The sequence below is a fragment of the Morone saxatilis genome, unplaced genomic scaffold, assembly GCF_004916995.1.
Source record: "Morone saxatilis isolate NCDOM2014 unplaced genomic scaffold, NCSU_SB_2.0 Contig7, whole genome shotgun sequence".
Lineage (NCBI taxonomy): Eukaryota > Metazoa > Chordata > Actinopteri > Moronidae > Morone > Morone saxatilis.
In genome coordinates, this window is record NW_023340246.1 from 16797550 (window position 1) to 16811960 (window position 14411).

At 42.6% G+C, this 14411-nt stretch overlaps 1 protein-coding gene across 1 annotated transcript in view; it reads left to right on the top strand.

The window, feature by feature from the left end:
• Positions 1-2490: 2490 nt before the first annotated feature.
• Positions 2491-14411, top strand: part of foxo3b (forkhead box O3b) — a 41038-nt gene continuing 29117 nt past the window's right edge. Inside the window, exons 1-2 of the mRNA XM_035679128.1 lie at positions 2491-2817; positions 3191-3918. Of these exons, the coding sequence (XP_035535021.1) occupies positions 3361-3918 (558 nt within the window). The 5' untranslated portion in view covers positions 2491-2817; positions 3191-3360. The remainder of the gene's footprint in view (positions 2818-3190; positions 3919-14411) is intronic.

The window sequence follows — 14411 nt, forward strand, 5'->3', positions numbered from 1 at the left end:
GAAAGATTGGGGGAAAACAATTTCATGTGCATGTACACATCTGTACCCAGATAAAAAAGCAAATGAAAGTCAGTGTTGTGGTCTATACAAAGACACATAAGAAACATCTTAACAGTCGAAAAGGTTAAGAAAATAATGGTGCTGTAATACCTTGCACAGCCAGTCACTTGCAATAACAAATGCTGGGGCTCTTGAAGAACATTAGGCCGGCCCATTCACAGGCAGTAGCAATGTGGAATTACATTTTTCATCAAGGTTTCATCCTTTGCTGGCTATCTCATCGTGGAAAGCTGTAAAGGAGACAAAATAGATGCTATGCTTTCAACGACCAATAGCAAGTCATACTTAAAATCATCTTTAAATGTACTGAGAAGATATTCTAAAGGTTCAGCTTTACATAAAGCAATTAAAAGATGAACAAATATCTCCTGATACAGTTGGCTACCTACAGTATTTCTACACACGCACAAACGCACACTCAGACACCCTAACCTCTCTCTGTTAACTCTATAGTTCTCTGCAGGAGCCAAAGTGCTGCATCAGGTATTCTCTTTGATGTGAAGGGAACAAAAACCATCACATCACAATGTGTGTACGTGTAGACCGACTATCTCCTGTAATCCTGTACAGTACAGACTCCAGACTGCTGCTGCAAATGAATGTGTGTGCTGTACCAACCTGCTTGGTTAACATGTGTGTCACATAGTTATGACAATAATGTCCAACCTTTTGTGAGAGCATCTCTGTCTGCTTGCTGATGGGGAATACTGTGATGAGGACAAAACACAGACACGTGGGTAATATGCTGTTTATTTAGAGGAATGTTTTAATGGTGAATATACTGCAATGTAAGAAATGCACTTAACCCAAAAAATAACATATTATTGTGAAATAAAATACACATATAAGTATCACAGACACACCATGACTCCATGCAGTAATATTGAAGTGATATCTTGTTATGGTCAGCTGTGAATGCGCATTCCTGCACAGAAACCGCACATGCACACGCAGGTGGACGCGCACCTTGCACGTCAGGCAGCCCTCGGTGGAACAAAGAAGATGTGGACGAGGCTGTTTTGATCCTGGAGGAGGAGGAGGAGAAGGAAGAGGAGGAGGAGGGGGAGGAGGAAGGTCCAAAGCATCACTTACAGGATGGAGAACCATCTAGGATTTCTCCCCTTATCTCTCTGGCTAATAAACGGGATGACATCACCCTGAACGAGGTGGAACGGGCTCCAGAAAGGGGGCGTGGCCTCAGCGCCGTGACAGACGTGATTGACAACCTGGTCCGCTGATTAAAGGCACAATCAGTCACTGCAGGGAGAGAGTGGTGTGCATGAAAATGTAAGGGTATGACATTTCAAATGCTTTTATTATGAAGCACCATCGTGTCAGTAACATGTAACAATGTCATATGATACAACGCTTCTTTATGTACATAGTAACATACATATAGTACAAACTCATATTGTGAAACATAGAGCAATAGTATATTACATTACATCTGGAACCGTATATGAATAAGATCAGGATGTTTTAGAATGTAAAATATTTACTTAGTAAGTTTTTTTTACAATATTCCAAGATAAAATCTTGTTTCTTACATTAATGTTGTGGTTCATCTCTTATGGAATTGCTGTATATAATATTTGAATTGCTGAGGTGGCACCATTGATAAAATCTGCCGAAACACAATTTCTTCAAAAGTTTTGGATGATGACTGTTGGTCTTTGTGAAAGAAAAGCTTCTATTCCAACACTGTAATACAGTATTAATCTGTCGGAGGTTAAACGATTAGTCGATTAATCAAATGACAGAAAATCAGCATTATTTTGAGTCATTTTTAAGCAAAAATGTTGAGAGTTTACTGGTTGCTGCCACTCAAATATGAATAGTTGCTAGTTGTCTATGACAAAAAACTAAATATGTTTGAAATTTGGACTATTGGTCAAACAAAACAAGCCATTTGAATATGTCAACTCGGGCTCTGAAAAAACTGTAATTAACTTTTTCCATAATTTTATGAACCAAACAATCAGTAAATCTGAAACATAACTGGTAGAACAGTTACAAGTGTCATTTGAAGCCATAAACAACTGTTCAATCAAAATAAATGGATTCCAACCAAATAGAAACCTGTAGCACATCTGTAGTGCCAGTGACACCAAGATGTATCCTGTTAGACATGTAAACAACCCTTTTTAACAGCACAAGTTGTGGGCTGTGACAGTAAACAAAAACCTTTGCACATTACACATTGCTCGACTTTAATGTCTTTCCTTTACTGTCCTTATCTTTTCCTGTTGTGTGCCTCTATTTCTGTGCCTTTCACTAACATGTCAGGACGTGTCTCAGCCTCCACCTGCGCACAGAGCGCTGCGTCCTGTTGGACTGCAGTGTCTCTTTAAAAGGCGATCCCATGCACAGGATCCAGGGGGCTGGCCCTTGATCGACTTGCATGCGCGTGTCTGTCTGTGTGTACGTAAGTGTGCGTTTCTGTGTGTGCGTGTGCGTGTGTGTGTGTGTGAGAGAGAGTGTGTGAGTGTGTGTCTGTGTGCGTGCAGCGCTGAGTGGAGAGAGCAAATCGAGATACAGTAGTAACCCAGAGTGAGGTGGCAGCCTTATTCCACATCGACACTGACTTGCCCTGTACGCATCCTATCTGTCTCTATATCGCAGAGCGCACTTGAGGGGTGAAAGAGGAGAGAGTCAATATGGCATCTGGAAGTGGCCGCGGACAATCCGGGATCTAGTCTCTTCTGGATTTTCTTTTTTTTTTTTGTACCACGGAGCGCAAGTGACTGGCCGTGCAAGGTATTTCATTTAAAGTGTTAAAGAGCGGATTTATTTCCCAGAGAGATGAGGTTTGAGCACTTTCTCCTCAGCCATTGATCTCCGGTGGGTGGATTCATACCCCTCGCACCAGGACGGGAATTTGTGTAGAGTTCCTATTCATGAGCAAGTAGTGTTTTATAATGGAGTGAAGCTCAGAGAGGCGAATCGCTACATTTAAATCCCTTTTTATTAGTTTATTGTAGCTTCATTGGCACACATAGGTTGACGCTGCACGCCGTTGTATTGCATCTTTTAGGCTGTGTGTGTGTGTGTGTGTGTGTGTGTTTGTTTTTTTGCTGGGCTCTAGCTGAATGTGTTGGGTTTATTTTATGTGGCTTTATCTCCTCAACAGGCGTTAATAACTAAGTTGCTCCTGGCCCTGTTGGGACTTCGCTGGTGTGGAATAGCAACAAAGGACGGGAGCGTGCATTCATGGGACGCGACTTTGACAGCTCATCATTTCTTGTCTTGTAACTTTATTACCTGGCAGCGGGGGCGAGATTGTGACTGGAGCAGGAGATCATGGCCGAGGCTCCGCTCCCCGACACACTCCCGGACTTGGACGTGGCCATCGACCCGGACTTCGAGCCCCAGAAGCGGCCCAGATCTTGCACCTGGCCGCTGCCACGACCGGACTCAAACGCGGTGAAACCGGAGAGCCATGACACAGATATTATACCGGAGGAAGAGGATGATGATGAGGATAATGCCACCCCTACGAACATCAGTGTCAACGGCTCTGGTTTGGCGACAGAGGACCAGAGCAGCAACAGCCCCGTGGCCGATGGAGCGCTCTCCTCCCCCGGCCAGGAGAGCGGAGGCTCCCCGCTCTCCGCGCACTCCCCGGCGGCCACCTCTGGCGCGCTGACCCCCAGCAGCTTGGCCGCCCAGCAGACCCCGAGGAAAGCATCATCTCGCCGTAACGCCTGGGGGAATCTCTCCTACGCCGACCTGATAACCAAAGCCATTGAGAGCGCGCCGGACAAGAGACTGACATTGTCCCAAATTTATGACTGGATGGTGAGATCCATCCCCTACTTCAAAGACAAAGGCGACAGCAACAGCTCTGCAGGATGGAAGGTAAGAGTCGGAGTCGTCCCACTCACCCACCCCAGCCCCCCTCCTTCCTCCATCAAAACAAAAACAAAAAGCATGTGGCTCGTAAACCCACTGACGCACACGCACACACAGACACACGCACACAATTATGCCAGCGCAGTCGAGTTTTTACGAGCGTCTATTTGGAAAGTCTGGCACTCATTATTCCTCTCATTATCATTCTAATGGAAATTACAGATCAGTCCGAAAACGTCGAGCAAATGAGAAAAAATCACATCGGGGAGGCATTTAGGATCATTAATCTTTCTAAGCAGCGCGGGGTTTGGTGACCAACACATAGGCCTAATTATCTTTTAAATTGACCCAAACGTGATATTTTGCTCTCATTCACAGATATTCAATAGATTCCAAAAAAAAAAGGTTGCGCTGTTTTGAATGAAACCGCACTAGAAGCATCCCCTTTGTCTTTTTCATTTGACGTTTCTGATGAGTTATGTCCATGATATTCCTCCGAGGCCACAGTCACAGTCACATGGCTGGAATTAGAGCAAACAGAAACGTTGGAACCGGTTTGTCTGGAAACACAGTAGCCTATTTTGAGTGATGCAACCCCGTTTAAGACTGCGAGTATGATACAATTACATAAGGCAGTTTACTGGACAGCAGCTAATCCATTAATAGGACAAGGAGCTGGATGTAAACAAACCGGTTTAACAATAATGCTGCATGGAAAAGTGTAAATCCTGAGAAGACCTCTCCACTGTGAAGAATCAATGAGGTCCTCTTGCAGCCATTGAGGATTTTTTTTGTGGTGGTGAATAGTGAGATTATAGTGTCTTATGGTTTTATCACTTCATGTGTTAGCTTTTATATTTAGAGGCTACATTTCTGCACTCTAACCACAGTGGTCCTGTTTGCCATTTGTTATGTAAACCTTGGCAGGGATCTGTCAGTCTCTTGGGTCAGGTATGCTACTGCCAAGGTGGCTTATCCTGCCATGGGGAAATTACATAACCACTGGGTTGCCGGGAGTTTGGGTGTGCTGTTAAGGGTAAATGTTTTTTAAAGGCAGCTATGCAGTCACCCAAAAGACATATGGGACTTACAAAAAAGAGACAGTGAAGGAGGGATGCACAGAAGGTCAGAGAGCAGAGATTAACACCCATCAGAGGCTGGAGGACCAGGCCTGTGGGGGTGTGGAGCCTATAGGCCATATTTTGTCAGGGCATCTCAAGTTTTGCTATGTGATATACTTCAGTGAAGAGCAAAGAGGGAGGTTGTGTGTGTGTGTGTGTAGGCCCACCAAGTCAAGGCTGAGTTCACCATCACCATGCAGGGCTGTTACTCCTGGAATTTCGGGCATGAGGGCCAGGCTGTTGGTGGTTTAGTGTTACACTTGGTCTGTCAATAAATCTCGCCTGCAGCTCACAACCTATGCCTTCTTTTAGTTTTCATATAAGAGACTCTTTTCAATACAGACTCTAGTTGTTTTCTTCTGCAAACACAGTTGTGGAAACACACAGTATCACATATGAGTACAGTTTAGATGGAGCAAGTTTACATAGACTTCTTTAATATGACAGATCTCTGCAGCTCCAAACCGACAAGCAGGTAACTCAGCATTAAGGCCAGAGCATGCCACAAGCTGCTGTTAGGTTTTTAGTAAAAAGCCCATGAAACCAGAGACGGTCTGCAGAGCCAGGTGTTCACAGGACTACCTCTGCACAGGAACTTTTTTTCAGAGCCCCTCCGCTCTCCATTTCACTCTCAGAGACTCTTAGGTTTCGCCTCCACACAGAGCAGGGTTTGAACACCTACAGTTTCATGCAGCCAGGGCACCTTTGTTGAGGAGATTTGCTGAGCAAATCCTAGTAATCCCCCTGGGTTTCTCTCCCAGGTTCCCACTTACGTCACTCTATTTCATATCTTTGTCAGTTAACCATTAGCCCCGGTAAAAGTAGATTAAGACAGCCAAGCATAACACTAGGAAATCTTTTATCACCTTAGATTGTCCTTAACCATAAGATGCCACCACACAAGCTTTAAATAGTAACACAATGCTTAATCATTTACTTGTGCTCACACAATGAAGAAACATAAAGTACATACAGTGCCGACTGTGATTTAACCCTGATCTCAGTACTGTCAACTGGCATCGAATGTCTGCTCAGATTCATAATCATAAGGACTTATTCTTAAATCAGAAAATTCCATATTTAAATAGAAATTTCACAGTTTGGGGGAAACCCTGCACTTTTGTTAGACACATTTGAAATGATACCCAACCGTAGTCTTTTTAGTGATACATTTTGAAATAAATCATTCATGATCAACAAATCAAAATAATTCTTGTTTGCTGTTTAGACTTTGTCAGCTTAAGTAGTGGAGCCTTTTTTTAGTAGCACACATCATACCAGCACAGCCGGTGAGGTTTCCAGCAGGAGTTCTGTCCTGGAGGGCCAGGTCTGGTTAAGAGCTGCTGAAATTTGTGCTTAGAGAAGCTTTGGTATGGAGGGGGAGTGACGGGCTGCATCTCAAAATAGCACCTGTAAACACGCCTTTAACGCTCTGACTGTGTGTGTCTTTCACCTGTGTGTCTTTGCATAATCGAAAGATTAGGTGCACCTGTGTGTATTTGTGTGCAAGTACACAGGCGGGGGTATGTATCAGAGCGTGTGCGCGCATGTGTGTGCAAGTATTCCTGACTGCAGTGAACCTTGTGCTCTAGTGTTACTTAACCCTGCTGTAACAGGCTCCCTGTTCCCAGCAGCTGCCCATCACAGGCCAAGACTTACTTATGTCACAGTGACACTCCACACAAACACATTCAGGTTGTAACGTCCACACAGATTCAAATTCATGGTACATACAGTTCTTTTCTACTTGTGCTTGTGTGTTTTTAAACCTGCTATACATTCCCACACTGACAGACATGCTCAGACATATACAGTGCATTTGCCTGGTCATGTTCAGGCTTATCACCAGAGTTCACTGTGAGTGTCTGCTGCAGGTCTTAATTTAAACTGGGGTCTGAAATTAGTTCAACTCATTAGAATTAATTAATGAGATTATTTTAATCTTCAAGACCCCTAGGGTCACATGGAGTAGTGATCATTGTCAACATGAGGCTGTTTTTAACACGTACATTAGTCTTAGTGTCCTTGTTTAATTTATGGCTATTTGCAGGTACTTCATGTTCAACTCAAGCCACAAACCAGTGAGTCATGACCACAGGTGATAAAGACACCTTTTCTCATTTGATCTCATACTTTACAAAGAGACCAAAAAGAACAGGTTCATCCATGGCGCAACCTTCACACACACAGACAGATACACAGAAGCTACTGCGCTAAACCTCCACACATTCCCCCATCTGACCTTGTCTGGAGGCGTATGGAAAACAGGCCCTTGTAAGCCCGCCGGGCATGTCGATTATCATTTTAATGGCCTAGCACGCTAAAAGTGTTAATTCTTTAGGGCTGAAATTATTTATTGTTCCTATCAGAGCAGGACGGGGAAAAGAAAAAAAGAAAAGAAAACAACATTAAGCCTTTCATTGGCTGCCCATCAATGCAGAGTGGGGTGAGCTTTATGTGTGTGATAAGATCCTGGAGTCAGCCATGAATATCCCTGCAAGACATGGCTACTAGTGGCTGGAATTTAAACTTGAAAGGATTATCTGAGGTCTGTATGAGAAGACTGGCTAGTAAGGAAATTCTTATAATACTACTAGAAAGAGGGTTTGTCTGTGTGCGTGCACTCAGGTCGTCAGAATAAAATCTTGAGGCCTCTCAGATGGAGCTGGCACTGTGCCAAGCTGAAGGAACTGAAGCAAAAAAGGCAATAAAAAGGGGAGTGGAGGGGGTTGCGGGTGGGGAGTGGGCATGAAGACAGTAGAAGGAGGAGAAGGGGGGAGGGCTGAGGGAGTAAATTAACAAGCTTTGCTCTAAAGTGGTGTACTACAACTGCCCTCTGGCTGTGATTCCCAGTGGAGGGGTTTGTGGGTGGGTGAGGCTAAAGGGGGCGATGGGTTATGGGAACCCACCAGCTCTACCCCTCCAAGTCTGAATAGTGTCACCCTGAGCAGTCAACCTCTGCATGGAGGAGAACCCCCAGGCTCTGTTCTAGTTCCATTTCCAATCAATGGACACATTTTTTTCTTCAGATGCCTGAGGAGTTTGAATGCATCAAGATTTTACATCTGAAAATTACCCTATTTGGCCCAAAGTGTGCAGATACATGAGCAATACACCCATATGTGATGGCTGAACGTCTCATTCCAAAACAATTTACATTCATCTGCAGCTATAACAACCTACACTTTTCTTTGAAGGCTTTCCACAAGATTTTCTCCTATTCAGTCACAAGAGGTTTGGTGAGGCTGGTTACGGTATTGGGTGATAAGGTCTGGGTTGTAGTCACGGTTCCAGTTGTTCCTGAAGATGTTAGATGGGGTTGAGGTCAGGGCGGTGTGCAGGCCAGTCAAGGTTTTCAATGCCAAATGTAGAAAACAATTTCTGCATGAACCTCTCCTTTTGGACAGGGGCATTGCCACGTTGAAACAGGAAAGGATCTTCACCAAACTGTTGCTAAAATGTTGGAAGCACACTATGTGATTGTATGCTGTAACATTAAAACTATCCTTAAATGAATAGGTTTTTAGGAAATCCACCGAAAATATGAAATATGAAAGTAAATATGAAGCTACCGCCAGCAGCCATTAAGCTTAGCTTAGCACAAAGACTGGAACCAGGGAACAGCTAACCTTGCTCTGTCCAAAGGTAAAAAACTCACTGATTTGTCAAATTTTCATTATTTCATTATGAGTCCAGGCTTTGCAACTATACAATAATCTAGTTGACTTCTCTGTTTTGAAGTCTCCTGAGTGTTGGTGGATGTATTTGTATCTGCCAGAAAGAAAAGCAGATTTCTGTCTCTCTCATTGGTTTTCTCATCATTTTCTGCGTCCTCACCATCCCAACTCTGTCACACTTGGCATGATCTGTTCTCCTCAAAGACACTTCTCAATTATTCAATGCGCTCGGGATGAATTCAGATCACTGTATTAATTTTTAAGAGCCTGTTCTTGGCTAAAGGCTAACCCTCTCTCACAGTTTCTGTCTCTCTTTCATTGCTTCAACTCCTCTTTTTCACTCCACTCTCTTTCTCCCATGCCATCCCTCATTATTTTCCTGCCAGCTCCCTCATTTGTCTGGATGTAAAACACTGTGGTGAGCAAAAACAAGCCGTCCCCCTGTAGCTCCTCTGAAGCACAACTCTTGAAATCTTTTGTGGGCTCTAATGAATGGAGATAAATCTTTGGCCTCTGCTCTTGTTACACTCCATAGTCCCTTGACTCCTTCTTGTCTTTTTGTGGCCATCATAGTAACTCTGCAGCGTTTTCTTTTGAGACACTTGAGACAATATGGCCACACTGTTGTTGCTGCTGTGAAAAATATGCAGATTGTAAAAGAAATGAATAGTCTTAAAACCTCAATGTAGCCCAGCTGGGCTGAGCTGTTTGCAGAAATCCCAGAGTTCAAGGCAGATTTTAGACATGACTTAAGGGCAGACAGGTCATAGGATTTATATGTTGTGTGTTTTGTATGTGTCTGAATGTGTTGAACAGACACACGCGCACAGCAAAAGAGAAACCAACTGCCTGCATAGGCTCAGTCCTTGATAGCATCTAAAATACCAACACTTGTGTCTCACATACTAATTACATGTTAAAGGTGGGGGCTGGGATTAAACAGACTTTTTGCCTCATGTACAGTAAGTGTGAGTTCTTGCAGGACATACATTAACTTAAAGGAATAGGTTGAAATGTTTGGGAAATATGTTTTATTGCAGAGCGTTAGATGAGAAGATTGTACGGCCAATATGCTACAGCCAGCAGCCAGTTAGCTTAGCTTAGCATAAAGACTGGAAACAAAGGGGAAAAGCTAGGTAACAAAATTGACATGTTTTTAAGAGAGCAGCTACTTTCAACAGAGCTTTCTCCAGTCTCTTTGTAAAGCTAGGCTAACTGGCTGCTGGCAGAAACTTCATATTTACTGTGCAGACATGCAAGTGGTATCAGTCTTATCACCTAACTTTTTATGTATTTTTCAAAATGTTCAACAAATCGTTGGTGGAATTTTCCCAGAAGACTAACTTTTTCATTGCTGTACAAAACTACAGCTTGAAGAACTATCATGTTTCAGTATCTTTCCAGGGCCTGTTGAATCACCAACATTTCTGATCCTGCTATCAAAGCACCCTCACACTGCAAAACAATTGCTCAGCAGTTTATACAACATCAGATTACACTGATCTTTTCTAACTGTTGGAGCATAAAAAACTAGTGTTCCTGCCAGATAACTGTGGCAAAGCACACAGCTGAAGTTGCAAGAAATCATCAAGAGGTGGTGAATGAAAACTGCAAGATACAGTAGGCAAAAAATGCATTGTAATGACAGAAATTCCCTAGAAACATAAAACAGAAAGGAGATATACAAGAAGTAGAGATCTCTTTTTAACATCTTGCACAAACAAACAACATTACTGTACCAGTTCAGTATGGTAGAACAGACTGTAGTGGTTTGTCTAGTGGTTAAAGACTAGTATTTAACTGGAGCACCAGTGTTAAACCTCTGCCTGTCAGTAAAATGTTCTTAAAAACAAGTCATTGAATTCCAGACTCCAGACTTGCTGTTCTTTAGTTGAGCTTGATCTTTGACCTCTCTAGAGGAGAAGGGTTAAACTAAGGATAAGTTTCTCTAGCAGGTTCAGAATGAGCAGAAATATTTTAGTTATTATGAGAAACACCAGTCCGACTGGAAAATCATGCTGTGGACATGTTGCTCACACATACTGTGTCTGCCACAGAATAGCTTAAATAAAACATCTAGGAAACCAACAATTACACCTCGCTTTCAGCCCAGTTTGTTCTGTCTAAATAAGATGTGTCTGCAAATACACAATATGCAAAACAAAAGTGATGATGGGCAGAAAAACCCTTCAACACGTCTGCACACAGCGTTTGCAGAAGTGTGTCAGTCAGTTGAGTTAAATTGAGTCAGTTAAGCAAGCATCTGTGGCCACTTTTCACATTTACAGAGATATTTGAAGTGAAAGTGAATTTGCTGAGCAGTTCATTGATGCAACAACACTGCTGTATGTAAGTTACAAGCAGCTTTAACTGTGATGGGACTGAAGGGTGGTCAGCATTATATCTGTAGTTAGTTTCACCATCAGGGCTGAAGTGGCCCTGAGCATCACACCAAGCTCCAGAGATTCAGTGCTGTGGACTTTCTTCTATAGTACATGTGTAAGTCTTGAAAGAATAGTTCAGTGTTTTGGGGAAATATTAGTTTCCCTGTCAAGAATCGGATGAGAAGATAGATGCCACTCTCATGTCTACTATAAATATGTGGTTGGAGCCAGCAGCAGTTAGCTTAGCTTAGCATAAAGACCAGAAACACGGGGAGTTATCTTAGCTCTGTCCAAAGATAACAAAAACCACCAACCAGTGCCTCTGAAGCTTACTAATTAACATGTTATATGTAATTTGCTTAAACTGTTCAAAAACGGAGAATAAAAGTGAGAATTTGTGGTTTTATGGTAGATTACTATCAAAGACTGCAGGAAGTTACTGATCCCGCCCGAGAACCAAGATAACCCCCTTACAATGATTGCTGTTGCACTTGCCATGTTAGGGATTTTATTAAGATAATTAATGGGGGGCTGAATCTTATTCATTTATGTGTTGATGCAGCAAACCGAACAGTGAGCTTGAATACAGTAAAGGAAATATTTTGTTTATATCATACAGGAAATGGGCAATCGGGCACAGGAAGTCTCACTAGGCAGAAAAGGGGAGTCTTTAGGAGAATACAGTTAATGACTCCTGTCCCCTCAACTGCTATATGTGCATGTGTGTGTACATATGTGTGCATGCATGCATGTGTCGTCACGGCAATCGGGGGGGTGGGGGGTGTTGTTTCCTTGTTTGTCTCCATAGCAACTGATAAGTTGTCAACCAGGTGGGGGAACGACTCACAGTTTGTGTGACAGCTGATAACAGAGTGACCCACTGAACACATCTCCCCTCCCCCTATGCTTATACACACACACACACACACACACACACACACACACACTCAGACTGCACATACCTCCCATTCTGGCCTTGCTTCTCAGTTTCTCCGATAACCACATTGCTGAAGTGGGCCCCTTGCCTCTCCGCTGCCTCCTCCTCTGTAATCAACTCCCTCCACCACACACACATACACACACCACCATACCATAAACACACCCTCTCAGCCATATTTTCATATGTCATTAATAGTGTGTATATTTTTTGAGGCAGAAGTTTAAATTAAGAGCAATGTTTTTCTGTATTTCGGGGCATTAAGAAGCAGGTGAATGTCTGAGTATTTCCTCTCTGTCCCCGGTGACCATTTGAACTCTGTCAACAGTCATTTGCGCATAGTTGATTTGAAGTGATCATCTCTGAATTTGGCTCACCAATGCGACTCTTGGCTTTTAAACTTTAATTTGTTTTCTTCTGAGCCTGTCTCTTTCAATTACACCACTCCACCTATCTGAGTCTGCAAAAGACGGGCTGCGCTACTGTTCCTGATTAAGATTTAATTGACTACAATAAAGCTTTCTGTGTCAAAGAGAGGAGGGAGACAGAAGAAGAAGAGAGGTGGCAAATGCAGGGTGGGGGTGAAAGCGATGTGCTGCTGACATATCTTTGGAAAAAAAATCACTTTGACAAGTCTTTCTGTGTTGCTCACACTCACTCTTAGAGCCATTATTATCTGCTTTTATAACCACACTTAACCACACCATCGTTTAGGTACTTTCCTTTCAAAAGCCACTGAATTAATTGTGTATATAGGAAAGCCATATTGTGTATATCAGAGGCTATATCTAGCTATATCTCAAAAAATATCTTAACTTGTATCTTAAGCAAAGATCAGTAAGATATTATTTGTGTGTACATTTATTCAAAATATTGTAGTTTCATGTTGGTGTGTTGTGTGAAAAAAGCCAAGATTAATTGCTTTTTTGTGATCAACTTGCCCTTTTCACTCATTTTAAAACAGTAATACGCTTCATTACTACAAAAATAAGATTTGATTCAGCTTGCTTCTCCTGCCATGTATAACACAATCACAATTAAACCTGAATGTTTTTGCCTTTATTGGGCAGTTAAAAGTAGAAATAAAGACAGGAAACAAAGTGTGAGAGACAGAGACAGAACATGCAAACAAAGGTTCACTGCCAAAATCAAACTGGGGATGTAAAGGTCACATGGTTAGCGTCTTAACCATGAGGCAATCAGGCTGACCTCAATCATAAAAGTTTTAAAGCAGCTCCTCTAAACCCCCAGTGTCAGGTTGGTCTTTCCCAGGAAAAGTCCTGTACCACACAGGAAGTTGTGCATTTCATGTTTCTTTCAGACATAGGAGGATGTTTGGAAAACACAAAGAACTTGGTCATGTGCATAAGAGGTGATGTGCATAATGGCAGAAGAAAAATGGCACCACTTCATTCATCAATGGAAAATCTGAGAAAATGGATGACACAATACTCTTTCTGGGAAATGCACTTTAAAATCATGACTGCTTCACATCAAAGATTTCTCCAACACAGACACAGAATTTAGCGCTTCAACATATGTTTCATTATCCATTAACCTGCTGATTATTGGATTGATTAATTGCTTAATTAGTGTATGCTATTATTTTGCTATCACAAGAGACGAAGAACGGAAATCTTCACATTTGAGAGACCAGAACGAGCAATTTTTTCCTTGAAAACTTAACCTGCTCAAACCATTCAATTGATGAAAGTCGTTGCAGGATGTTATCACTTTCTGAGAAATCAGTTCATACATTTTTAGTGTAGCCAGTGTGTAGCTTTGCATTCTCTGTGGTTCCCAGATTTGCGAGTGGATGCTCTCCAACCACAGAGACGACACTCCCAGATTTGATAAGCAAAGACTGAGAGTGCCATCAAATAGCCAGCTTGCCAGCCACCTGTTCAGCCCACAGGCTTTCTATCTGGACACACAGGATTCTCTTGTCTCTGTGAAATCCTATAGGTCAGAGTCACACATGCAAAGCGTGTCAGTTTCTGGTATGAATTACACAGTTTGAGATGTGTTGCTGTACACATGCTGGGCACCAATGTTCCACATCGTCCATGCATCATTAAAGCAAGGGAATTATTTTTTCAGTTCTTCTGGGCATCTGATAATAGTTCACATAATGTCCCTGTGGTGATTTCTTTGCACAAAATACAATCTCTTTTTGTGTGTGTATATGTATGTGTGTGTGCGTACGTATGTGTATGTGTGTGTGTAAGCCTACTCAGATGTTTGCATGTAGCTGGCGGTTCACAGTCCATTGTGTCAGTCAGCCTCAAGGTCCCACACACATCAGCCAGCATTAATCCCACTCTTCATGAAGTCACAACTATGGCCATGGACTTCAGAGATTATGTGTGTGTGTGTGTGT